Here is a 27,844-nt window from a genome sequence, read left to right as displayed (position 1 = left end):
CACATGCCCAATCTGCCCCTAGCAATCGCTCTGATTGGCTAGTCTGTACAGACTAGTCAATCACACGATCCTAATGACGGTTGAAAGGTTCTGATCCTCACAGTCCGTGACAGAACCTTCTAAAATGTGTGTATATATAATAATCACTGCCCCCCCCCCCCCCCTCCTCTATCTGTTTCAGAATGGCCAAGCGGTTAGTAGAGTGTCAGCTATAATATACAGCTCACACTCTGCTTGAAACGTCCGACATCGTGTTGGCACCGATGTCGGCCGTTTAACCTCTTCCATGCTGCGGTCCATAGGGACCGCTGTATGGAAAGGGGTTAAGAGATAGAGGGATCTCCCTCCCTCATCGGCCTGCTGCTGTGCTGTGGCAGCGGCCCGATGCTTGATGGGTTAACAGAGGGAGGGAGGGAGCTCCCTCCCCCATCGGGTGCGCTGCGCTGCTGTGGCAGCATCCCGATGGTTACCATGGCAGGAGCCTGATCAGGCTTACTCTGAGTGACAATGCCCTTCAGTACACTATACAGTGTACTGCAGTGTATTGTAAACCATCAGACCCACTGGATCTTCAAGAACCAAGTGGCTCTGGGTAAAAATAAAGTGGGGAAAAAAAGTTAAAAAAAAGTAAAATTTATTTTTTTCTAAAATGCTTTTATTGTGCAAAGCTAAAATGAAAAAAAAATAATATTACAAATTAGGTATTGCTGCGTCTGTAAAGACTTTGTAACGGCTATTTAAAAATATTACACACTCTTCTGCCAAAAGGTAAATGCCGTAAAAAATAAAATAAAAAGTGTGCCAAAACAACAAATTTTATTGGTCTATTTACCCAATAAAGTGTAATATTGAATGATCAAAAAATATTATGTACCAAAAATTGGGACCAATGAAAATGTCAACTCTTCTCGCAACAAATGAGCCCCTGCACAAGACAATCGGCAGAAAATTTTTCTGAAAATGGAGACACAAAAACAAAGAAAGCAGACATATTTGATATCATCGCATCTGTAACAACCTGCTCTATATAAATAGCACATAATCTAACCTGTTAGAAGAACACTGTAAAATACAAAAAAAAAAACTGTGCCAGAACAGCCATTTTTGGTTATCTTGCCTAACAAAAAGCGATCAATAAGTCATATGTACCCCAAAAATGGTACTAATAAAAACATCAACTGCCACCTCACCCGACCTGTGCCTGTTAACTCTACTGACCCTGAGCCTTCTGTCTCAACCTCTGAACTGTTTGACAGATTCGCCTGTACTCTACCTGCTCTGACTACTTGTGCTGCCTGATCTCTTGGTCCTTGGCACCGGTGCCTCTGACCCCTGTGAGTCAGCAGCCAATGACATCAGGACTGTTCCACAAGGCCTGGTGGCTTCCCTGCAGCAAAGGCCAGATCCCTGTATACGGGTTTAAGGGTAAAAACCAGGGGACCATCAGGATAAAGCTCCCAGAACTAGCCCAAAGTGAAACAGTTGGTTAGCATAGTGGAGCCACATTCATTGACTGAAACATCTACTTAATTTTGATGCAGGATAGTTGGAAGTGGACTCGAGAAGATGAGTCAAATTAGCAACTTTATTAGACTCTCCTGCTAGCAGCTGTCTACTGTACTTGCAGACACTTGGGGGTATTTATCATCCCCCATGCTAGTTTTCTGCCATTGGGCCTAAATCTAGGTGTAAATGGCTTTTCTACTCCACCCTTGCTATTTTATGAAAAGGGCACAGCGGGGTGAGGGTAGGGCCATCAGCCCTGGAACATGTATCATCATTTGGGTTAACAGCACTTGTGTGGCCAGGAACTAGCTGACAATTTGCCCTAATTTGCTCATACCATAGAGGGTTTGTGCCACAGTGGACACAGGTGGTCCACATAGCATTGCAATCGGATATCATATCACGAGCTACCGGCATTGATTCTGTCCGGTTTGGACACGTGGGGTCTATTGTGATAGAAACACCGTCTTTTTCATTGATTACAACTGGAGATATATACATATAGGTTGGGTATATACGCACGGACGTCACTGAATTATTGACCGTCTCGTGCAATCACTATATCCTAACTTATTCCCCAGTCAGTAGACTATTCTGCCTGAGATACCGTACCTGGCCACCTGGGTTTCAGCCTCCTCCATATTTTAATTTTGTATCTTTATATCAATAAATGTTTTTTTGTTTTATTTTTAACGTCCTCACAGGTAGTGATTATATGAGCTGTCAGGTTCCCTTTAAGGAAAAAAGCAGCTGGCGCTATAGCCACTTGGTCTGGTGCATAGTAGGGGGTACCAGCTCAGTCACTGCCCTGGGTAAAGTAAAGCTTAGCTACTCCTCTGCAATACAGCCACCAATATGGTTCTGTATTGTGTCCTGTATTAGCAGCCATGATGCACATGGTCATGACCTTCTGGGCTGAGGTTTCTAAGTGCTGCAGATAGGTATGTGCCAGGATGCACATCATATACACTGGCCGTTTAACATCCACTATGTAAAGTGTGGATTTGACTTGTGCTGTACACTTACACTATATTCCTTTCCCAGTCCTCTCCAGGCTAAGTTCAGCTCTCTCTTGAAATGTTAATAAGCATATCTTTCCAGAACAAAGTTGTGGTTTCCGACAACTTTTCAGAAATTCTTTCTACTGAACGGTCAAGGAACATTTCTGGTCTGTGACCTGCGCCATCTAGTGGCATTTATGCTATTTTCAGAAATACATGGCTTACAGGAGTTTCATTCATTTGCAATGGAGTATTCTCTCTTTATTGTGAAATTCCGGAATAGAGAATAAGTCAACAGAGCAAGACACCATTGTAGGCCAGAAAAAGTCAGGGTTGCCCAAAAGAACCAGTCAGAGGGGCAGGGAAGTGCTAGGATAGGAGCAGCCGCATATCGGTAGGATATTTCCCCAATATCTGATAGGTACAGGTCCCTCTAGAAGGAGGGCACACTGCGGAAGACCAGCCACCCTCCATTTACTTCTATTGGAGACTAGTGCCGAAAATAGCCGAGTGCCGGCTCAGCTACTTCCGGAACTCCCATAGAGGTGAATAGAGAAGTGGCAGAAGATGTGCAGTGCGCTCTCCATTCACTGCTATGGGAGTCTTGTTGGTCCAATACTTATCTGTATTCCACATGCACTGCAAGGCTGAAAAAGGGATTTCAAGAGCATCTCCTACCAATGGTTGATGAAAACCACTGACAAAACATGAGGGCTCTGTCAGTGCTTTTCACAGACCCATAGGTTTTAATGGGTGTTTGGTCCACAATACAGGCTAAAGTAATGCATGCTTCTCTTGTTTTTCCACTCACCTATGGTAGAAGCTCTGTAAATCCCTTTTTTCAGCCTAGCAGTGCACATAGAATACGTTCTGATGCTGCTCCAGTCCCCGATGTTTTAACAGCTGTTCGTTGTGGGAGAGGAAACTGTAATTACCTTGCACCTCCACTATAATGTAGAGGGCGTTCAGAGAATAAAGCTCTTGAATTAGCGCCGCAGCCCCTTCAAACAGCTGATTGGCAGGGGTGTTGAGAGTTGGACCGCCACTAATCTGAAATTGAGGAGGGTAGGTCAATAATTTCATGACACTGGAATACCCCTTTAAGGGCTCATTCTCAATGTCAATCAATGTCTTACACCATGGGGGAGATTTATCATTTCCCTTGCATATGAAAAGTGACGTTAAAAAGTCACAGGTGCGACTTAGAAAAATATTGTCGCATCTATTTCACATCACCATTCCTAAAGGGGCGTGGCCAGCTGCCCCGACAAATTTATCTTTATTTATGCCCGTTCTCTGGAGCAAATGAAGCAAGAAATCAACGCCATCTCTTAAGCTGTCAAAGATTATTTCTGTTTAGGCGCACTGACTGCCGGAGGATGCGTCTCATCATAAATAAGGCACTTTCATCTGGCAGTGCAGGGGCTATCAAGACGGGCAAAGGAAGCGCTGGTCTTGAGAAATCTCCCCCATGTCTCTGCTCTTTGTATACACACTACTCACAAAAAGTTAGGAATATTTGGCTTTCGGGTGAAATTTATGGAAAACGTAAAAAGTTCCCACTACAGTGATATCATATCATGAACATAGGGCATTTAAGAAGAAGCATACAACGGTGATTTCCTCATCTCAATTTATTGAAACAAAAGCCAACATCAGTGGTGGGTATAACCACACAAAAATGTCAATGTCTCCGAAACTTATCATGTGGCCTTGAGCATCAATTACAGGTTCACAACGACGTCTCATACTGTTCACAAGTCCATGAAGATGAAATTAGGCCTGTGATATTGTTCAAGTAGTATGGGCTTGTCACTGTACCATTCGCAAAGTGTAGGGCAGTCCTGTATTGACTAGACACAACTGCCCGCACTGTAACACCACCACCACAAAAGGCTCATTTGGTGACAACAGTGGCTGATGCATAGCGCTCTCCTTGACGTCTCCAACATCATTGGAAGACATTATTTTTGCTCAGCGGGAATCGACTTTCATCAGTGAACAGCACTGAGGCCCACTGGTCCCTCGTCCAGCGTTGCAGGTCGTATAGCACACAGACCACGCTGATGTAAACAGTTTTGAATGGATGTGACACTTGGATGCCTCCCACCTCCCTTAACCCCTTAAGGACCCTGCCATTTTTCACCTTTTTGCCCAGGCCATTTTTTAGCAAATCTGACATGTGTCACTTTATGTGGTAATAACTTTAACGCTTTTACACATCCAGGCCATTCTGAGATTCTTTTCTCCTCACATATTGTACTTCAAGACAGTTGGTAAAATGGAGTAAAAAAAATTCATTTTTATTTATAAAAAATACAAAATTTACCAAAATAATGGAAAAATTACCAAATTTCCAAATTTCTATTTCTAAGTGCGCATGCGCCGGCCTGATGCGCATGCGCACTTCGCTCAACGAAGCCGCTGCCAGGAGTCCGCGGTGCATCAGGATGAGCCTAGTGCGCAGGCGCCGGATCTGTCAGAGGGACGGGTGGATTGAGGAGGCGGCGCTGAGGTGAGGAAGGCGGCGCTGGGCACCAGACGGCGAGGGGTGCAGGCGGGCACCCTGGATTAACGTAAAACCCCTTGGGCACCTTAGGTAGGTGAGTGACAGCTTATTAAAACCTGTTTTTTGGGCTAATAGAGCCACAAGCAGGTTTAATAAGGGCAGTTTAGTATTCATGTTATTAGCACCGACATGGCCATATGTTTAGCTTATAGGGCACAAATATGATGACAGAATCCCTTTAAGAACATTTCCAAACCCCAATTTTTTTCTGGACCAGTTCAGTTATAAAGTCACTTTCTGGGGCTTACATATTAGAAACCACCCATAAATCACCCCATTTTAAAAACTACACCCCTCAAGCTATTCAAAACTGATTTTACAAACTTAGTTAAACCTTTAGGTGCCCCACGAGATTTTAATAAAAAGCGAAATGAAATTTCAGAATTTCACTTTTTTTTTGCAGATTTTAAATTTTTATCTATTTTTTCTGCAACACATCAAGGGTTAACAGCCAAACAAAGCTCAAAATGTATTACCCTAAATCTGGATTTTGCAGAAACAGCCCATGTGTGCTCAAAAACTGATGTATGGCAGCAGGCTTCAGAGTGGAAGGAGCACCATTTGGCTTTTGGAGAGCGGATTTAGCTGGAATGGTAATTGTGAGCTATGTCGCATATGAAGACAACCAGAGGTGGAAACCCCCAAAAGTGACCCCATTACGGAAACTACACCACTCAAGGAATATTTTAAGGTGTGTAGTGAGCACTTTCACCGATCAGGCGTTTCGCAGAATTAGGAAACGCTTGGCTGTGAAAATGAAGAATTAAAATTTTTGGCAGAAAAAGTTTATTTACACCCACATTTTACACTTTCACAAGGGAAAATAGGACAAAATGCACCCCACATTTTGTTCCCCATTTCCCCCCCCCCCCCCGAATGTGCCAACACCCCATATGTGCTCAAAAAATGATGTATGGATGCATGGCAAGGTTCAAAATGGAAGTAGCGCCATAGTGCTTTTGGAGGATTTTGCAGGATTGGCTTTTACGAGCTATGTCGCATATGAAGACACCCTGAGGTACCCCTAGAGTGGAAACCCCCCAAAAGTGACCCCATTCTGGAAACTACACCCTGCAAGGAACATTTCAAAATGTGTAGTGAGAACTTTGTCCTCAAAGGTGATTCATGGAATTGGCTGTGAAAATAAATTTTTTTAATTTTTTCCAGAAAAATGGACTTTAGGCCCAAATTTTTCACTTTCACAAGGGGGAACTGGAGAAAATGCACCCCCTAATTTATTGCCCATTTTCTCCTGATTACAGCAATACCCCATATGGGCGTACCACAAGGGTCAGAAGGAAAGGAGCACCAAATGGCTTCTGGAAGGCAGATTTCTTCGGAAAAATTGACAGGCGCCATCTTGAAATTGAACACACCCTGAGGTGGCCCTAGAGTGAAAACCCCCAAAAAGTCACCCCATTCCGGAAACTACACCCCTCAATGAATATTTCAAGGTGTGTAGTGAGCACTTTGACCCATTAGGCGTTTCACATTAGGAAACGATTGGCTGTGAAAAATGAAAAAAAAAAAAAAAAAATTCAGAAAAAGTTTCTTTACACCAACATTTTACACTTTCACAAGGGAAAACAAGACAAAAGGCACCCACAATTTGTTCCTCATTTTCCCCCAAATACGCCACACACCCCAAATGTGCTCAAAAAATTATGTATGGCCGCACGGCAGGCTTCAGAGTGGAAGGAGCACCATATGGCGGTTAGGAAAAAGAGGATTTAGCTGGAATGGTAATTGGGAGCTATGTCGCATATGAAGCCACCCTGAGGTGGCCCTAGAGTGGAAAACCAAAAAAAGTTACCCCATTCCGGAAACTACACCCCTCAAGGAATATTTCAAGGTGTATAGTGAGCACTTAAACCCATCAGGCGTTTTACAGAATTAGGAAACGCTTGGCTGTGAAAATAAAAAATGACAAATTTTTTCCAGAAAAAGTTGCTTTACACCCACATTTTTAACTTTCACAAAGGGTAACAGGTCAAAATGCACCCCACATTTTGTTCTCCATTTGCCCCCGAATACGCAAACACCCCATATGTGCTCAAAAAATTATGTATAGGCAAATGGCAGGGCTCTAGATACAAACAGCTAAATATGGATTTTGCTGACCTGAATTGTCAGACATGGATTTTAGGTGCCATGTCGCTTTAAATAAATTCCTGAGGTCCCCAGAAATGAAAAACCCCAAGAAGTGACCCCATTTTGGAAAGAGCACCCCGTACAAACATTTTAAGTGGTGAAAAGGTTACTATTTAGTAAACAGGTGTCTCACAGAGGGCAGAATTACTTGAGAGAAGCATTTCAAAGCACACATTTGTAAAAATGAAAAATTACTAGTAGACCCCAATTTTTCACTTTCACAAGGGGTTAAAGGAGAAAATGCACCCCAGTATATGTTTCCTATTTTCTCCCCATTTTGCAAACACCCCATATGTGCTTGTAGCCTGCTGTATTGGCACACAGCAGGCCTCTAGAGGCAAAGTGCAAAATATGGTTTTTGCAGGCCTGAATTGGCAGACATGGATTTTAGCTGCCATGTCGCATTTAAAAAATTTCCTGAGGTCACCAGAAATGAAAAACCCCAAGAAGTGAACCCATTTGGCAAGAGCACCCACATGCGAACATTTTAAGTGGTGGAAAGGGTACTTTTTAGCAAACAGGTGTCTCACAGAAGGCAGAAAAACTTGAGTGAAGCATTTCAAAGCACACATTTGTAAAAATGAAAAATTACTATAAGACCCCAATTTTTCACTTTCACAATGAGTTAAAGGAGAAAATGAACCCCACAATATGTTCCCTATTTCCCCCCCCCATATGTGCTCGTAGCGCACAGCAGGCCTATAGAGGCAAAGTGCAAAATATGGTTTTTGCAGGCCTGAATTGGCAGACATGGATTTTAGCTGCCATGTCGCATTTAAAAAACTTCCAGACCCCAGAAATGTAAAACCCTAAGAAGTGACCCCCCATTTTGGAAAGAGCACCTCCATACGAACATTTAAAGTGGTGAAAAAGGTACTTTTTAGGCACGACCGTTGTTTCATTCCGTGTCCGTTGTTCCGTTTTTTGTGATTTTCTGCGGACCCATTGACTTTTAATGGGTCCGTTGAAAACTCGGCTAATGCACCGTTTGTCATCCGCGTCCATGGTTCCAGTCCGTCAAAAAAATATAACCTGTCCTATTTTTTTCACGGAAAACGGTTTGCGGACCCATTCAAGTCAATGGGTCCGTGAAAAAACGCGGAGGCACACAAGATTGTCGTCTGCATCCTTTTTTTTCTATCATTTGCATGGCAAACTTGACTTAGACTTTTTTTTACTTTCCTTCATGTCTGGTGATCCTCCAAAAATAAAGGAAGACACATGGAAACAAAAACAGAAACGGATCACGGAACAACGGAACCCTATTTTGCGGAACGGAACACAACAACGGTCGTGTGCATGAGGCCTTAGCAAACAGGTGTCTCACAGAAGGCAGAATTTCTTGAGAGAAGCATTTCAAAGCACACATTTGTAAAAATGAAAAAATACTAGTAGACCCCAATTTTTCACTTTCACAAGGGGTTGAAGGAGAAAATGTACCCTAGTATATTTTCCCTATTTTCTCCACATTTTGCGAACACCCCATATGTGCTTGTAACCTGCTGTATGGGCGCACAACAGGGCTCTAGAGGCAAACTACAAAAATATGGATTTTGCAGTCCTGAATAAATAGACATGAATTTTTTAGGTGCCATTTCGCATTTAAAAAAATGTCTTGAGGTCCCCAGAAATAAAGAACCCCAAGAAGTGACCTCATTTCGGAAAGAGCACCCCCATACGAACATTTTAAGTCATGGAAAGGGTACTTTTTAGCAAACAGGTGTCTCACAGAGGGCAGAGCTACTTGAGAGAAGCATTTCAAAGCACACATTTGTAAAAATGAAAAATTACTATGAAGACCCCAATTTTTCACTTTCACAAGGGGTTAAAGGAGAAAATGCACCCCAGTATATGTTCCCCATTTTCTCCCTATTCAGGAAACACCCCATATGTGCTTGTAACCTGCTGTATTGGCGCACAGCAGGGCTCTAAAGGCAAACTACAAAAATATGGATTTTGCAGGCCTGAATAAACGGACATTAATTTTAGGTGCCTTGTAGCATTTACAAAATTTCCTGAGTTCCCCAGAAATGAAAAACCCCAAAAAGTGACCCCATTTCGGAAAGATTGGTGCAACAAAATGTCGCGCGACAAATGTCGTCGTGTAGACCTAGCCATAGTCCTTCCACTGCAGAAAATATTCCAGAGGGTTCAGGATGAAATATGAGAGAAAGGGGGAGAACTGGCCCTATGATACTATAAAGGCCCTGCCTAAAAGTGGAAAAAAACCACCTAAATGCAGAAGTATCACCCCCTATTAGAGCGACCCCACTTATCGGTAGCTGACCCTAAAAACTTTTTACTCCCCCAAAAAATACACACAATCCCAACGCGTTTCCTCTGTCACAAATTCTGTGGCAGAATCATCTGGGGATAATGGCCTAATGGCCAAAAAACTAGGTAGTCTAATGCTGGTCCTCCCAGATGAATAAGATGCAGTCCAGAACGATGTCTGGCACTGCTGCTAATAAATACCCCAAGAGGATAATTGATAAATCCGTACCGGTGTGATTATAATGGCGTGCGTTCCAGATGAAAGCCATCTTCGGCCGAAAGAACGAGTGGTGGAACGCACGTGACATCATTACGATGCGTCCCGGAAGTACGTCTAGTTAGACTGAGACATCCTGTGCGTGAACCGCATCTGGAACGCACGTCCGGGCGGTGATCACATGCGGAGTACGTCGGCAGGAAGTGGAAGCACGTCCAGAACAAATGGAACGCATATGAACCGCAATGCCGGATACACATCTTACATTTATGCCCGATTATAGGGAATGGAAAGTTGCATATTGATAAATAATTAGTGCCTTATTGCGGTAGACAGTTCATCATATATATGTATTTTGTAAATATTATGACCGGAGGTTATTTTGGCGTATTCAAAAATCATGGGATGCCCTAATCTAAATACATATAGATGGGGATTGGTGATAACAGGGAGACGGACGGATGTTTAAGTTCCATCAGTCAGTCCATTGATAACCTAGATCACCGCATAAATCAAAATTATTAGACCTTTTACGGTCAGATACAACTCATTATTCTGACGGATCAATTTATATTATATACACAGAGGTCTCTCAGTATACGCCTTAAAAGGCACTGACGAACAAAGAAGTCAAATGAAACATCCAAAAGAGAGGATCTCATTGAGGCCCAGTGGGCTGGCAGTTTTTAATCTGTAGAATCCTCCTATTCAGGTCCCCACCTCTGGGTGAAGGACGTACCACCTCTACCACACAAAAGTTGATTGCCTTAGCATTACCATCATGGAAGAGTTGAACATGTCTAGCGATTATTGTATCTCTTTTGTTCCTTATGTCGCCCAAATGATCCCCAATCCTTCTTCTAAACTCTCTTTTTGTTTTTCCTACGTACTGTAGTCCGCAGGTGCAATTAACCAGATACAGGTCCCTACTTGTATATGTCTTGTTAGTTGTGTTACTTTTGAAGCTTTTCAGTTTGATGTATAAAGGGACAAGCTATACAAGTGCCACAACGAAAGGTACCAAGGGGTCTAACCACGTACCTGTTTTTTTTGTGGGGGTATAGTGGCTATGGATGACACTACACCCCATATGTGCTTGGAACCTGCTGTATTGGCGCACAAAAGGGCTCTAGAGGCAAACTACAAAAATATGGATTTTGCAGGCCTGAATAAACAGACATGAATTTTAGGTGCCATGTCGCATTTAAAAAAATTTCATGAGTTCCCCAGAAATGAAAACCCCCAAGAAGTGACCCCATTTCGGAAAGAGCACCCGTACGAACATTTTAAGTAGTGGAAAGGGTACTTTTCAGCAAACAGGTCTCACAGAAGGCAGAATTACTTGAGAGAATTACTTTTTTAAGGTCTGAGCTCCTCTGTAAGTGATTATTGGGGTACGTGGTAGGTCTTTTCTCAGGATGGGGTCCTTCTGAAGTACAACCCAATGCTTAGAAGTTCCCTCCTGTCCCGCTCGCTTCATTATCTGTATGCCTCTCCTTCCCCTACAGAGATCCCTGGTGTCATTCTCAAACATCAGGGATCCAACTATAGAACGGAGGACACTGAACCACCAATTATATTTTAACAATATATAATTTGAATATGCGTTCCACAGTGTAACGCACAATTCCGGTCCGCAAACTGGAAGTGACGTCCCTTCCCCCCTCCCCACCACATGGCACAAACTAAAGGTACAGTACATAAGCCCTACTGGTAAAGATACCTTTTATGGCTGTATATATGTATATATATATATTTTTTATTCTGACTGCTCCTGAAAAAGGGAGGATTTAAGAACCCCCTTAATGCACTGAGCCCTCCTGTGATGAAAATAAAAGGAAACCACCAGAAGTAACCCTTGGGTACCGCCGTGTTTATTCCTAACATACTACAAGCGATCCTGGCGGGGGAGGCAATGGGTGTCTTGAGCGCTATCCCTTTGACCTCCTCCTCAGTGAAGGGAGTCAATTGTTTTTATTTATTTTACCATTGAAATTACTTTTAATCTTGAAATAGCTTTTATAGCAACTGCAGTAATCTTATTGGTATTTGTGGTGTGTATTTAGTGATTATTAGTCGGTGGCTTTTTCCTCCTTTTGGTTTACACCTCCTGGAATGAGCACTGCTCCTCTCACCTCACAGGTTCTCGCCTGACCGTGGGTCTTCTGTCCATAATGCCACGAGTACAGGTAGGAACTCATAGCACCATAGTTCACCATCATGCTGTTAGTTCGGTCAGAGGAGCAGTGTTGTGTCTGGGAAATGCAGCATCACCCGGACGGCAGGCGTTTCGCGGGATAAACACGCCTGTGTGAAATTAGCCTAAGGGTAAATCACACTGCAGGTCCGCGGCAAAAGCCACTTAAAATAGCCACAGATTTTTTTATTTTTTTTACACCGGTTGAGTTGTTAAATTCTGACAGACTGGAGACCGACTATCACACATCCATCAGCCACCTCAACTCTATCTGTGTGAAGAACTGCGCAAAACCGGAAGTCCAACCCGGTGCGAGGCTTGAGGCGCATCACCGTGTGACGTCAGCACGCCAGGCCTGGCTTGTGTACCGCTACGGGCTGAGTGGAGAGACGTATAGGAACTGGGAGAGCTTGAGCGGGGCAGGTGAGCGGCTGCTCTAATACTCGGTGTGGGGTCACTGACGGACAGTGTGAGCGCGGGAAAGAGGGGAGGGGGCAGTCCACAGCCACGCCCTGTGTAATGTGTCTCATCCGCGGAGTCCCCGATAGACCCGCCCGGGGAAGTCTTGGGTATTCAAAATATCCGGGTGTACCCCAACCTCATGTATGGTTGAGGTGCTTAGGTCACATGATCTACTCACCTGGGCTGGTGGCCACCCTATAATGCCTGGCATAAGAGGGGCACGTCCATACCATACAGTGCCTGACATAAGAGGGGCCCGTCCATACCATACAGTGCCTGACATAAGAGGGGCCCGTCCATACCATACAGTGCCTGACATAAGAGGGGCCCGTCCATACCATACAGTGCCTGACATAAGAGGGGCCCGTCCATACCATACAGTGCCTGACATAAGAGGGGCACGTCCATACCATAAAGTGCCTGACATAAGAGGGGCCGTCCATACCATACAGTGCCTGACATAAGAGGGCCTGTCCATACCATACAGTGCCTGACATAAGAGGGGCCTGTCCATACCATACAGTGCCTGACATAAGAGGGGCCTGTCCATACCATACAGTGCCTGGCATAAGAGGGGCCCGTCCATACCATACAGTGCCTGGCATAAGAGGGGCCCGTCCATACCATACAGTGCCTGGCATAAGAGGGGCCCGTCCATACCATACAGTGCCTGGCATAAGAGGGGCCCGTCCATACCATACAGTGCCTGGCATAAGAGGGCCCGTCCATACCATACAGTGCCTGACATAAGAGGGGCCCGTCCATACCATACAGTGCCTGGCATAAGAGGGGCCCGTCCATATCATACAGTGCCTGGCATAAGAGGGGCCCGTCCATACCATACAGTGCCTGGCATAAGAGGGGCCCGTCCATACCATACAGTGCCTGGCATAAGAGGGGCCCGTCCATACCATACAGTGCCTGACATAAGAGGGGCCCGTCCATACCATACAGTGCCTGGCATAAAAGGGGCACGTCCATACCATACAGTGCCTGGCATAAGAGGGGCCCGTCAATACCATACAGTGCCTGACATACGAGGGGCCCGTCCATACCATACAGTGCCTGACATAAGAGGGGCCCGTCCATACCATACAGTGCCTGACATAAGAGGGGCACGTCCATACCATACAGTGCCTGACATAAGAGGGGCACGTCCATACCATACAGTGCCTGACATAAGAGGGGCCGTCCATACCATACAGTGCCTGACATAAGAGGGGCACGTGCATACCATACAGTGCCTGGCATAAGAGGGGCACGTCCATACCATACAGTGCCTGACATAAGAGGGGCACGTGCATACCATACAGTGCCTGGCATAAGAGGGGCACGTCCATACCATACAGTGCCTGACATAAGAGGGGCACGTCCATACCATACAGTGCCTGACATAAGAGGGGCACGTCCATACCATACAGTGCCTGACATAAGAGGGGCACGTCCATACCATACAGTGCCTGACATAAGAGGGGCCATCCATACCATACAGTGCCTGGCATAAGAGGGCCTGTCCATACCATACAGTGCCTGGCATAAGAGGGGCACGTCCATACCATACAGTGCCTGACATAAGAGGGGCCCGTCCATACCTTACAGTGCCTGACATAAGAGGGGCCCGTCCATACCATACAGTGCCTGGCATAAGAGGGGCCCGTCCATACCATACAGTGCCTGACATAAGAGGCCTGGCTTGTGTACCGCTACGGGCTGAGTGGAGAGACGTATAGGAACTGGAAGAGCTTGAGCGGGGCAGGTGAGCGGCTGCTCTAATACTCGGTGTGGGGTCACTGACGGACAGTGTGAGCGCAGGAAAGAGGGGAGGGGGCAGTCCACAGCCACGCCCTGTGTAATGTGTCTCATCCGCGGAGTCCCCGATAGACCCGCCCGGGGAAGTCTTGGGTATTCAAAATATCCGGGTGTACCCCAACCTCATGTATGGTTGAGGTGCTTAGGCCACATGATCTACTCACCTGGGCTGGTGGCCACCCTATAATGCCTGACATAAGAGGGCCCGTCCATACCATACAGTGCCTGACATAAGAGGGGCACGTCCATACCATACAGTGCCTGACATAAGAGGGGCACGTCCATACCATACAGTGCCTGACATAAGAGGGGCACGTCCATACCATACAGTGCCTGACATAAGGGGGGCACGTCCATACCATACAGTGCCTGACATAAGAGGGGCACGTCCATACCATACAGTGCCTGACATAAGAGGGGCCCGTCCATACCATACAGTGCCTGGCATAAGAGGGGCACGTCCATACCATACAGTGCCTGGCATAAGAGGGGCACGTCCATACCATACAGTGCCTGACATAAGAGGGGCCCGTCCATACCATACAGTGCCTGGCATAAGAGGGGCACGTCCATACCATACAGTGCCTGGCATAAGAGGGGCCCGTCCTTACCATACAGTGCCTGACATAAGAGGGGCCCGTCCTTACCATACAGTGCCTGACATAAGAGGGGCACGTCCATACCATACAGTGCCTGACATAAGAGGGGCCCATCCTTACCATACAGTGCCTGGCATAAGAGGGGCACGTCCATACCATACAGTGCCTGACATAAGAGGGGCACGTCCATACCATACAGTGCCTGACATAAGAGGGGCACGTCCATACCATACAGTGCCTGACATAAGAGGGGCCCGTCCATACCATACAGTGCCTGACATAAGAGGGGCCTGTCCATACCATACAGTGCCTGACATAAGAGGGGCCTGTCCATACCATACAGTGCCTGGCATAAGAGGGGCCCGTCCATACCATACAGTGCCTGGCATAAGAGGGGCCCGTCCATACCATACAGTGCCTGGCATAAGAGGGGCCCGTCCATACCATACAGTGCCTGGCATAAGAGGGCCTGTCCATACCATACAGTGCCTGACATAAGAGGGGCCCGTCCATACCATACAGTGCCTGGCATAAGAGGGGCCCGTCCATATCATACAGTGCCTGGCATAAGAGGGGCCCGTCCATACCATACAGTGCCTGGCATAAGAGGGGCCCGTCCATACCATACAGTGCCTGGCATAAGAGGGGCCCGTCCATACCATACAGTGCCTGACATAAGAGGGGCCCGTCCATACCATACAGTGCCTGGCATAAGAGGGGCACGTCCATACCATACAGTGCCTGGCATAAGAGGGGCCCGTCCATACCATACAGTGCCTGGCATAAGAGGGGCCCGTCCATACCATACAGTGCCTGACATAAGAGGGGCCCGTCCATACCATACAGTGCCTGACATAAGAGGGGCACGTCCATACCATACAGTGCCTGACATAAGAGGGGCCGTCCATACCATACAGTGCCTGACATAAGAGGGGCACGTGCATACCATACAGTGCCTGGCATAAGAGGGGCACGTCCATACCATACAGTGCCTGACATAAGAGGGGCACGTGCATACCATACAGTGCCTGGCATAAGAGGGGCACGTCCATACCATACAGTGCCTGGCATAAGAGGGGCACGTCCATACCATACAGTGCCTGACATAAGAGGGGCACGTCCATACCATACAGTGCCTGACATAAGAGGGGCACGTCCATACCATACAGTGCCTGACATAAGAGGGGCCATCCATACCATACAGTGCCTGGCATAAGAGGGCCTGTCCATACCATACAGTGCCTGGCATAAGAGGGGCACGTCCATACCATACAGTGCCTGACATAAGAGGGGCCCGTCCATACCTTACAGTGCCTGACATAAGAGGGGCCCGTCCATACCATACAGTGCCTGGCATAAGAGGGGCACGTCCATACCATACAGTGCCTGGCATAAGAGGGGCCCGTCCATACCATACAGTGCCTGACATAAGAGGCCTGGCTTGTGTACCGCTACGGGCTGAGTGGAGAGACGTATAGGAACTGGGAGAGCTTGAGCGGGGCAGGTGAGCGGCTGCTCTAATACTCGGTGTGGGGTCACTGACGGACAGTGTGAGCGCGGGAAAGAGGGGAGGGGGCAGTCCACAGCCACGCCCTGTGTAATGTGTCTCATCCGCGGAGTCCCCGATAGACCCGCCCGGGGAAGTCTTGGGTATTCAAAATATCCGGGTGTACCCCAACCTCATGTATGGTTGAGGTGCTTAGGCCACATGATCTACTCACCTGGGCTGGTGGCCACCCTATAATGCCTGACATAAGAGGGCCCGTCCATACCATACAGTGCCTGACATAAGAGGGGCACGTCCATACCATACAGTGCCTGACATAAGGGGGGCACGTCCATACCATACAGTGCCTGACATAAGAGGGGCACGTCCATACCATACAGTGCCTGACATAAGAGGGGCCCGTCCATACCATACAGTGCCTGGCATAAGAGGGGCACGTCCATACCATACAGTGCCTGACATAAGAGGGGCACGTCCATACCATACAGTGCCTGGCATAAGAGGGGCCCGTCCTTACCATACAGTGCCTGACATAAGAGGGGCCCGTCCTTACCATACAGTGCCTGACATAAGAGGGGCACGTCCATACCATACAGTGCCTGACATAAGAGGGGCCCATCCTTACCATACAGTGCCTGGCATAAGAGGGGCACGTCCATACCATACAGTGCCTGACATAAGAGGGGCACGTCCATACCATACAGTGCCTGGCATAAGAGGGGCCCGTCCATACCATACAGTGCCTGGCATAAGAGGGGCCCGTCCATACCATACAGTGCCTGACATAAGAGGGGCACGCGGTGTTCCAATAAGACGGATTGTCCTGCTCACCCTGTTTACATGGAGTTCTATGAGATTACAGTGGACTTTGCATTGGGGTTTATTGGATCCATCACATTATATCACTATGGAAGGCTGCAGATTGTGGTGCCACAATGTACCCAGCCGACCTCACCGCCCAGCACTGGTTCATAGTGATTGCCCTGATGTTGATCAGCTATGGATTTTGCAGAGAATATATTGGGGCGCACATTGTAACTCACTGTTGGTGATGGCAGTGATCTCAAACCTTTAGCACTCCAGCTGTTTTGAAACTATAACTCCTAGCAAGTTCTGTCGGAGTAGGTTCCTATTCTGACCTCTGCTCCTCTGACAGGATTACACAGCGTTCTAATTAGGGATGAGCGAATTCGCAAAAAACATTGTTCAAATACTGTTCGGAGCGAGCAAACATTTCCCGAACTTGGGTTTGGTTCCAAGTGGTACTTTGGAACTGAACCCGAGTTCGGGAAATGGTTTTTTACAGTACAAATCAATTTATGAAGTTATTACGCGAAGTCTCGCGAAGCAGTAACTTCGGCTCATCGGAGCCAATACATTCTAATACAGCGAATCGACTTCGGATGTTTCATCCGAAGTTGATTCGCTCATCCCTATTTATAAGTGTCCCTGTGAGACCTGGAATATTTAGAATTACACTGACATAGTGCCGTCAGTGTACTTCAGTAGATTCTGGGTCACACAGCATTCACAGCATTCAGTAGATTCAAGGTTCACAATGGGACCTCACACTGACACACCCAGCAAGTTTCTCACATTGAACTCGCTCGTCTGTGTCTGGCCTTAGTTTTGTATCGGGTGGAGACCACTGGTCTATGGAGTGTGATGTCATGTTACTATGGTCTTGCTGATAAGAATAGGTATTTCTATAATAGGGACAGTGTGGGACACACAAAAACGCTATCCGTATCTTGTAGATCCGCACTATGCGGATCACAAAACTGAAATAAGGCCTTAAATTTGATTTTTTTTATTTATTATTCCGCCTCAGCTTCTGATGCCCTTTAGTATTATATGTGAATCACTGTCACTTTAGTGCAGTTATTTTAGCCAGTGGAACCGGTCTGTGGTGATAGGGTTATTCTGCCTCGTGAACGTCAGAAACCTGCTGATGACTGCTGATTCGTGACACAATGTCTCACCACATTAGCAGCCGATTCCTGCCTCTGGTGTTTCCTCTTCTTGGCATTCGTGGCCTTCTGGTTTCCCTGACCTCTGTTATCACCGGTCTTAGTGTTCATGGAAACAAATGGCAGATGCAAACATAATGTCTCATACTGTGCGCCAGTGTTTGTCTTTAGACCATTCAACATTTACATGTCGGTTGCCTTTTGGCGGAGATCACATCGGCTTTCTTTTTACGTACTGTACCTGTGTTTAGGAAGGCATGAAGGTCGCAGATGGAAACTTCATTTTTTGCATGTCAGAGGAATCCATAACCATTACATAGTTCCTATTTGTTCCGATGTTTATCATCTGCATTTCCCTAACATTACAAAAACAGCTAAATAGTTTTTTGTAATGCATAGGGTGAAATCCGTACATAAGTCTTCTAACCAGCAGTATGCGTGTGTTTGTTTATTACCTGCCACATGAGGTCGCACTCCATTTTTTCTGGAAGAGTAAAAATACTCCTCTTATAATTTTTGAGGAGTATTTATAGCCCAGGAGGATGAACGTTGCAGTAATTCAGATACATGCCAGGTAGGCCTACACTTGGTCACATTTGTGTTTGGAGCCTCTGTTGCAGATTCTGTCAATAAGACCGGACAAAAAAGTCTTACATGCAGCATTTTTTTTGTCTGGTAAAAAGACAGGATCCCGAACGGAAACTGAACAGACTCCATCATAGTCGGCGGAGTCTGTTCAGCTTCTTCCCTGTCAGTTAGGCTGGGCTCACATCACATTTAACGGACACAAAAAAACATATATGTTAATAGATGCCTCAGATAGATGCCATACCATAGATGTGTGTGACGTATGTACAGCAGTGTGTGATGTATTAATGTGTGTGATGTATGTGGCGCAGCGTGTGATGTATACATGTATGTGATGTATGTACAGCAGTGTGTGATGTATACATGTATGTGATGTATGTACAGCAGTGTGTGATGTATAGATGTACAGTGCTGCCCATAATTATTCATACCCCTGGCAAATTTTGACCTTTCACCAGAAAAAAACTTCTAAACTAACTATACAGGCATGTAGAGCGGCGCCCAGGGACCCTCCTGCACTTACTGTTATACCTGGGCGCCGCTCCGTTCTCCCGGTATAGCCTCCGGTATCTTCATAGTTAGGCTCCACCCAGGGGAACCTGCCGGCGCCTCCTTCTCCCATGCTGCAGCGCTGGCCAATCACAGCGCTCAGCTCATAGCCTGAGAGGCTTTTTTCTCTCTCAGGCTATGAGCTGAGCGCTGCGATTGGCCAGCGCTGCAGCATGGGAGAATGAGCGGACGGCAGGTTCCCCTGGGTGGAGCCTAACTATGAAGATACCGGAGGCTATACCGGGAGAACGGAGCGGCGCCCAGGTATAACAGTAAGTGCAGGGGGGTCCCTGGGCGCCGCTCTACATGCCTGTATAGTTAGTTTATACGTTTTTTTTTTCTGGTGAAAGGTCCTCTTTAAAGTTACTTTTATTCAACCAGCAAGTAATTTTTCGACGGGAAATGACATAGGCGTCTCCCAAAAGATAATAAGACGATGTACAAGAGGCATTATTGTGGGGAAAAAACTTTTCTCAGCTTTTATTTACATTTGAGCAAAAAGTGTCCAGTCCACATTCATACCCTTCTCGATAATCAATAGAAAAGCCTTTATTGGCTATTACAGCAATCAAACGCTTCCTATAATTGCAGACCAGCTTTTTCTCCAAAGGCCCTCACCATGTCTCCACAGGTATTTTTGCCCATTCATCTTTAGCAATGAGCTCCAAATCTTTCAGGTTGGAGGGTCTTCTTGCCATCACCCTCATCTTTAGCTCCCTCCACAGATTCTCAATTGGTTTCAAGTCTGGACTCTGTCTGGGCCACTCCAAAACATTGATGTTGTTGTCTGCTAACCATTTCTTCACCACTTTTGCTGTGTGTTTTGGGTCATTGTCATGCTGAAATGTCCACTGGTGCCCAAGGCCAAGTTTCTCTGCAGACTGCCTGATGTTGTTGTTGAGAGTCCTCATGTATCGCTCTTTTTTCATGGTGCCGTTTACTGTGATTAGGTTTCCACCACCATGTTTGACAGTGGGGATGGTGTTCTTTGGGTTGAAGGCTTCTCCTTTTTTACACCAAATGAAGGAACCATCATTGTGACCAAACAATTAAATTTTAGTTTCATCTGACTATAACACAGAAGACCAGAAGTCGTCTTCTTTGTCCAGATGAGCTTTTGCAAAGGCCAAGCGAGCTTTTGTGTGCCTTATCTGGAGAAGTGGCGTCCTCCTTGGTCTGCAGTGTGCAGTGTCTGTTGGATTGTCTGCCTTGAGACATTTCCACCAGCAGAGCCCAGATTCACCAGGATGGCCTTGGTGGTGATCCTTGGATTCTTTTTCACCTCTCTAACTATCCTCCCGGCAGCACAGGTGTCACTTTTGGCTTGCGACCACGTCCTCTGAGATTTTCCACAGTGCAGAACATCTTGTATTTTTTGCTCAAATGTAAAAAAAAGCTGAGAAATGTTTTTTTTTCCCCACAATAATACCTCTTGTACATCGTCTTATTATCGTTTGGGAGACACCTATTTTATTTCCCGTCAAAAAATTACTTGCTGGTTGAATTACTTTAAGTCAAAATTTGCCAGGGGTATGAATAATTATGGGCAGCACTGTGATGGATGTATAGTTGTATGTGATGGATGTATAGTTGTATGTGATGGATGTATAGATGTGTGTGACGTATGTACAGCAGTGTGTCATGTATAGATGTGTGTGACGTATGTACAGCAGTGTGTCATGTATAGATGTGTGTGACGTATGTACAGCAGTGTGTGATGTATAGATGTATGTGACGTATGTACAGCAGTGTGTGATGTATAGATGTGTGTGACGTATGTACAGCAGTGTGATGTATAGATGTATGTGACGTATGTACAGCAGTGTGTGATGTATAGATGTGTGTGATGTGGTGTACAGTACAGACCAAAAGTTTGGACACACCTTCTCATTCAAAGAGTTTTCTTTATTTTCATGACTATGAAAATTGTAGATTCACACTGAAGGCATCAAAACTATGAATTAACACATGTGGAATTATATACATAACATAAAAGTGTGAAACAACTGAAAATATGTCATATTCTAGGTTCTTCAAAGTAGCCACCTTTTGCTTTGATTACTGCTTTGCACACTCTTGGCATTTTCTTGATGAGCTTCAAGAGGTAGTCACCTGAAATGGTTTTCACTTCACAGGTGTGCCCTGTCAGGTTTAATAAGTGGGATTTCTTGCCTTATAAATGGGATTGGAACCATCAGTTGCCTTGTGGAGAAGTCAGGTGGATACACAGCTGATAGTCCTACTGAATAGACTGTTAGAATTTGTATTATGGCAAGAAGAAAGCAGCTAAGTAAAGAAAAACGAGTGGCCATCATTACTTTAATAAATGAAGGTCAGTCAGTCCGAAAAATTGGGAAAACTTTGAAAGTGTCCCCAAGTGCAGTCACAAAAACCATCAAGCGCTACAAAGAAACTGCCTCACATGCGGACCGCCCCAGGAAAGGAAGACCAAGAGTCACCTCTGCTGCGGAGGATAAGTTCATCCGAGTCACCAGCCTCAGAAATCGCAGGTTAACAGCAGCTCTGATTAGAGACCAGGTCAATGCCACACAGAGTTCTAGCAGCAGACACATCTCTAGAACAACTGTTAAGAGGAGACTGTGTGAATCAGGCCTTCATGGTAGAATATCTGCTAGGAAACCACTGCTAAGGACAGGCAACAAGCGGAAGAGACTTGTTTGGGCTAAAGAACACAAGGAATGGACATTAGACCAGTGGAAATCTGTGCTTTGGTCTGAGTCCAAATTTGAGATCTTTGGTTCCAACCACCGTGTCTTTGCGACGCAGAAAAGGTGAACGGATGGACTCTACATGCCTGGTTCCCACCGTGAAGCATGGAGGAGGAGGTGTGATGGTGTGGGGGTGCTTTGCTGGTGACACTGTTGGGGATTTATTAAAAATTGAAGGCATACTGAACCAGCATGGCTACCACAGCATCTTGCAGCGGCATGCTATTCCATCCGGTTTGCGTTTAGTTGGACCATCATTTATTTTTCAACAGGATAATGACCCCAAACACACCTCCAGGCTGTGTAAAGCTAGTTTCACACTTGCGGCAGGACGGATCCGACAGGCTGTTCACCATGTCGGATCCGTCCTGCGGCTATTTTGCCGTGCCCGCGGACCGCAGCTCGGTCCTCACTGACTATAATGGGGACGGAGCGGAGCTCCGGCGCAGCACGGCGGTGCACGGAGAAAGCCGCCGGACTAAAAAGCCTGACATGCAGTAATTTTAGTCCGGCGGCCTTTCTCCGTGCTGCGCCAGAGCTCCGCCCCTGTCCCCATTATAGTCATGGTGAACAGCCTGTCGGATCCGTCCTGCCGCAAGTGTGAAAGTACCCTTAGGGCTATTTGACCATGAAGGAGAGTGATGGAGTGCTGCGCCAGATGACCTGGCCTCCACAGTCACCCGACCTGAACCCAATCGAGGTGGTTTGGGGTGAGCTGGACCGCAGCGTGAAGGCAAAAGGGCCAACAAGTGCTAAGCATCTCTGGGAACTCCTTCAAGACTGTTGGAAGACCATTTCAGGTGACTACCTCTTGAAGCTCATCAAGAGAATGCCAAGAGTGTGCAAAGCAGTAATCAAAGCAAAAGGTGGCTACTTTGAAGAACCTAGAATATGACATATTTTCAGTTGTTTCACACTTTTTTGTTATGTATATAATTCCACATGTGTTAATTCATAGTTTTGATGCCTTCAGTGTGAATCTACAATTTTCATAGTCATGAAAATAAAGAAAACTCTTTGAATGAGAAGGTGTGTCCAAACTTTTGGTCTGTACTGTATGTACAGCAGTGTGTCATGTATAGATGGATGTGATGTATGCACAGCAGTGTGTCATGTATAGATGCTTGTGATGATCACACACTACATACATACATACATACATACATACATACATTGATACATGACGGGCTGCGCTGTCACCTTGTTCTGCACTGGAGTCTGGGCTGTGCCCATGCCGTTCACAGCGCTCCCTGCGCTCATGAATAGTGGAGTGAAGTCTACGGCGTATTGTTATGCCTTAGACCTTTTTCGGAGAGTAAAATGGCCTGAACAGGCATCTATGACGCTTGTACAGGCATTATTGTGACCTCTGCCCACCACTGGAATATATTTTCCATGGTGGGCTCCGTGAGGCATTCATAGGATTTACAGCTAGGAGCTAAGCAAGAAAATTGGATCAAGTGAAGATCACGGTTTCCGGATTATTTTAATTTATTTCACTAACTTTCCTAACACCTGCCAATATTTTTAGTGATAATAAGTGACTAATGATTGATGCACATAGTTTATTTCTTGTTTTACATTGTGAAATGAATTAAAAAAAATAATCCAGGGGGACATAATCTTCACTTGATCCGGAAGATAAGAAAAAATTTAAATTTTGATTCCTCAGTGGTTGATACCTTTTTAATGGCTTACTGAAAAGATGATGACACAATTGTGAGCTTTTCTTGCCTCTTTCCATCTTTTAAGGCTACTTTCACACTTGCGATTACCTTTTCTGACAGGTTGTTCCGGCGGATTAATAGCCTGCCGTATCCGTGCTGCCGGAAGTCCACTCCGGCCCCATTCACTATAATGGGAACGGGTCAGAGGTCCGGCCACAGCATGGCAAACATGCCAAGAGGCGGCCGGACAAAAACTACAGTATGCTGCGTTTTTTTGTCCGTCCGCCACTCGGCATGTTTGCCGTGCTGCATTATAGTGAATGGGGCCGGAGCAGACTTGCGGCGGCACGGTGGACTTGCGGTAGCACGGATCCGGCAGGCTGTTCCCCTGCCGGAACAGCCTGCTGGAAAAGGCTCCTGCAAGTGTGAAAGTAGCCTAATACAGTGTCTGAAGCGTCACATATTTATACACCAAAGTACGTAGTAAGGGCTCATTCAGACGGCCATATGCTATCCACAAAAATGCTGATCTGTTTTTTGTTTTTTTTGCGTACAGTTCAGCATGTCCACAAAAAACAGATTGCATTATGTTTTTTTGCTGACCCATAAACTTCAGTGGGGCCATGTCCTGATTTTCACTGACAAGTATAGGACATGTTTCATTTGTTTTGCTGAACCGTGCAATGGAAGAAAAGGGCCCCATAGAAGTGAATAGGACAGCATCTAATCCACAAAAAACGGATCCGCATTTTTGCGGACAGCATACAGCCGTCTGAATGAGCCCTAATGGTGAGGTAGATGAGACAAGTGATGTAAAGCCCGTCAATATGAGTGGAGGAGAAAACAGTTGTAGCAGTAAATTGTTGTAGCAATTATAGATGTCCAGTCCATGAATGTGATGAACCCAAGAGGTCTGAGGGGCACAGAAGGATATAAATGGATGAGATGTCAGGGCGGGTACGGCAGCATTTATTGCAGCTTCACCCATTCTGTTAAAGAATCTGAACAAGGGTGTATTTTATAAAGTGCCGCCATCTTTATTCCTTTCTCTCTCAAACGGTAAACAGTTCATCTTTTGCCATTCTGCATGCCATCAACAACTTCTGCAGGTCCAGTATGATGCCACAAATTTCTTCTTGTGATTTACACCAATATTTTAAGGGGCCTTTTTACTCTCTTCGTTTTAATGATTTAGACCTAATAAATGTGACATTTTGTCTTCCTCAGGAAGATGAGTCAGAAATCGGAGCGCCGAGCCATCCACGTGGACCAGTCAGAATTACTCTGTAAAAAAGGATGTGGCTACTATGGAAACCCAGCCTGGCAAGGGTTCTGCTCAAAGTGCTGGCGGGAGGAGTACCAGAAGGCACGACAGAAACAAATCCAGGAGGACTGGGAGCTTGCAGAACGGTATACTTGTACTCGTCTACGGAAGCATGACCTGTTTACATACAGTTACGGCATGCTGCTATTAAATGGGTTGTCCAGGAGTTTGATATTGTTGGTCTATCCTTAAAGGGGTTGGCCACCTTCTGGTTACTGTTCACTAATTTGTTTGTGAGATAATTATATAGCACTTATTAATATAGTCTTTGTTAAAATGCTGCCCCGTTTTCTATATTTGATAAGATATGCCCCCTTGTTTACAAAGTCTGTTGTGCTGTCCACACAGAGGTCCTGTCCATAAGATGGCCGCTGATGGAGGGTCATGTGACCAGGCAAATCATCTCCATGTGATCCGTAACTACGCCGCTCAGACCCTTGTGTAGTGGACGGAGCTGGCAGCCTCAGTACGGCTCCCATTCACTTCAGTGGGAACAGTGCTGCAGTTACCAGCTCTGTCCACTACACAACAGATTGAGCGGTGTAGTTGCAGAGCTAAGGGTACTTTCACACTTGCGGCAGGAAGGATCCGACAGGCTGTTCACCCTGTCGGATCCGTCCTTCTTCTGTTTCGCCGGACCGCCGCTCCGTCTCTATTGACTATAATGGGGGCGGCGCTTCGGCGCAGTACGGCAGTGCACGGTGAAAGGCCGCTGGACTAAAAGTCCTGCATGTCCGACTTTTTAGTCCGGCGGCCTCTGACCTCAAACTGCCGTACTGCGCCGCCCCGTCCCCATTATAGTCAATGGGGACTGAGCGGCGGCACGACGAAACAGAGGAAGGATGGATCCGACAGGGTGAACAGCCTGTTGGATCCTTCCTGCCTCAAGTAGCCTAAAACGAATCCGGTGATTGGCGGTGTGTCCTTAGGATAGCCCATCGGTATCAAAATCCTGAACACCTGCTTTAAATGGGAGTTAAAATTAAGGATTATTAACCCAATTAAAGTGTCAAGATCACTTAAAGAGAAGCTGTTGGCTCTCCGGACAAGTCTGCTTTATTAAATACTTGTATTATTGTGTTTTTTTTAAACTCCGCATTGTGCAGTTCTTCTTGTTATTCCTCCAGAATAACAGGAACGCCACAAGGAAGAGTTCTTAAAGGTGTTTTTCCGGTTTCATTAAATTGATGATCTATCCTCAGGATAGGTTTCTGACTTTTGGCACCCCCGCCCATTAGAGACTGTGGCACTCAGGTGAACATTGCATCCTCTTCAGTGTTTATCTGAAAGCCATCTACATTGTACTGGTGGTGCAGTGTAATCGCCGCTGTGTCCCATTCAAGTGAATGGGAGACGAAGCTGTAGTCGCACTGCATTGCCACTACAATGTAGGTGATGTGCAGGTAGACATTGAAGATGCTGCAGCACTTACACAAGAACCACGGCCCAGTCAAACGTCTGATCGGAGAGTGAATCGGACCTCCACCAATCTGAAATTGATGACGTTCCTAAGGTTGGTTCATCAATATCATGAAACTGAAACACCTCTTTAAAAAACAGAAGTTCCAGTATTGTTATTTTATGGGTAATACAAGTATAACACAGACATGTCAGGAGGGGTGGCAGGTCCTCTTTACCAAGATAATCCATGTCATTTTGCACATATCGTGCTGACTGTCCCCTCATGAGGATGAGACAGTATTTGTTGGATATGCTCAGTCTATGTAATTATTCGATTGGCCACCATGAAATTCTACATTTTCCCTTTGACTGATGCAAGAGAAAATGTATTGCTGGCCGCAAATTTAATGTAGTTTAAAAGCTGGACCAGCAGGCATCATCTGATCTCCGGCGCAGCGATCTTTAGAGAAAGAATTGTGTCATCCTGATGACATCTTGAAGATGCAGTAGCTGTGCGGGTGACCATCTGAGAGAAAGATAGTGCCTAATGGAAGTGTAGCACCACTATGTGTTTGAGATTAGATGGGTGAGGTACTGTGGATTAAATGAGACTCCGATAACAAAGCTCCTGAAGAACTCTGACTTCCTAATGCTGGAGATCCCTGAGCCCAATACTCCAGTGATGACATATGCTTATCCACAACAGTAAGGACAAGCTCCACTCTCACCAATGTCTTGACCTATTCCGGCACAAGTTCTTGTAACCACATAATATACTGGGTAATCCCCACAAGCAAATTAACCTAACATTTCACATGGAGGTCTAGGCATGACCTGTAGACATTTGCCATTACAGCTTGCAGAGGGAAGAAGAGGAAGCTTACGCCAGCAGCCAAGGAGCGCAGGGAGGTCAAACATCTCTTGGCTTTACCAAATTTGAAGAAAAGAAATCCAATGAAAAGACAAGAAAAGTGACAACGGTGAAGAAATTCTTTACAGCCTCATCCAAAAGTGTACAGAAGAAAGGTAACCACACTTATAAGCAATACACAGCAGTGCACGGTATCTTCCTGTTGTAATGTATTGCTCCTGACTCCTGTTCAATCTTCCATATCCCTGTTATTGGTAAGACACGGCTGCCAAAATAAGGTACTTCTTACACATAAGTGGCATCTTGTAAATCTGTCATGTGACAATCCCAGTTTGGGCAGAGAATTCCGGAAATTTTGAGTATGTTCCTTAGGCTGGTATCACACAGTCGAGAGCGTTCCATGTGACAGCAGCATTTCCCAAACTCAGGGCTCATTCACACAACCGTATGAAT

General features: G+C 45.9%; 1 protein-coding gene across 3 annotated transcripts in view; it reads left to right on the top strand.

Annotated features, from left to right (window-relative positions):
- The first annotated feature begins 12,209 nt into the window (after nucleotides 1-12,209).
- Nucleotides 12,210-27,844, top strand: part of RABGEF1 (RAB guanine nucleotide exchange factor 1) — a 36,159-nt gene continuing 20,524 nt past the window's right edge. For 2 of the 3 annotated variants that reach the window (XM_044283819.1, XM_044283817.1), the window contains exons 1-3: nucleotides 16,221-16,289; nucleotides 25,023-25,205; nucleotides 27,377-27,546. In XM_044283819.1, coding sequence (XP_044139754.1) covers nucleotides 25,027-25,205; nucleotides 27,377-27,546 — 349 coding nt within the window. In that variant the 5' untranslated portion in view covers nucleotides 16,221-16,289; nucleotides 25,023-25,026. Of the gene's footprint in view, nucleotides 12,339-16,220; nucleotides 16,290-25,022; nucleotides 25,206-27,376; nucleotides 27,547-27,844 lie in introns of those variants that run through there. The other variant, XM_044283818.1, reaches the window with a different exon arrangement.

Source organism: Bufo gargarizans, chromosome 3 (assembly GCF_014858855.1).
Source record: "Bufo gargarizans isolate SCDJY-AF-19 chromosome 3, ASM1485885v1, whole genome shotgun sequence".
In the NCBI taxonomy this organism is placed as follows: Eukaryota; Metazoa; Chordata; class Amphibia; order Anura; family Bufonidae; genus Bufo; species Bufo gargarizans.
The sequence above is the reverse complement of the archived record's forward strand: the minus strand, read 5'-3'. Positions and strand labels throughout refer to the sequence as shown.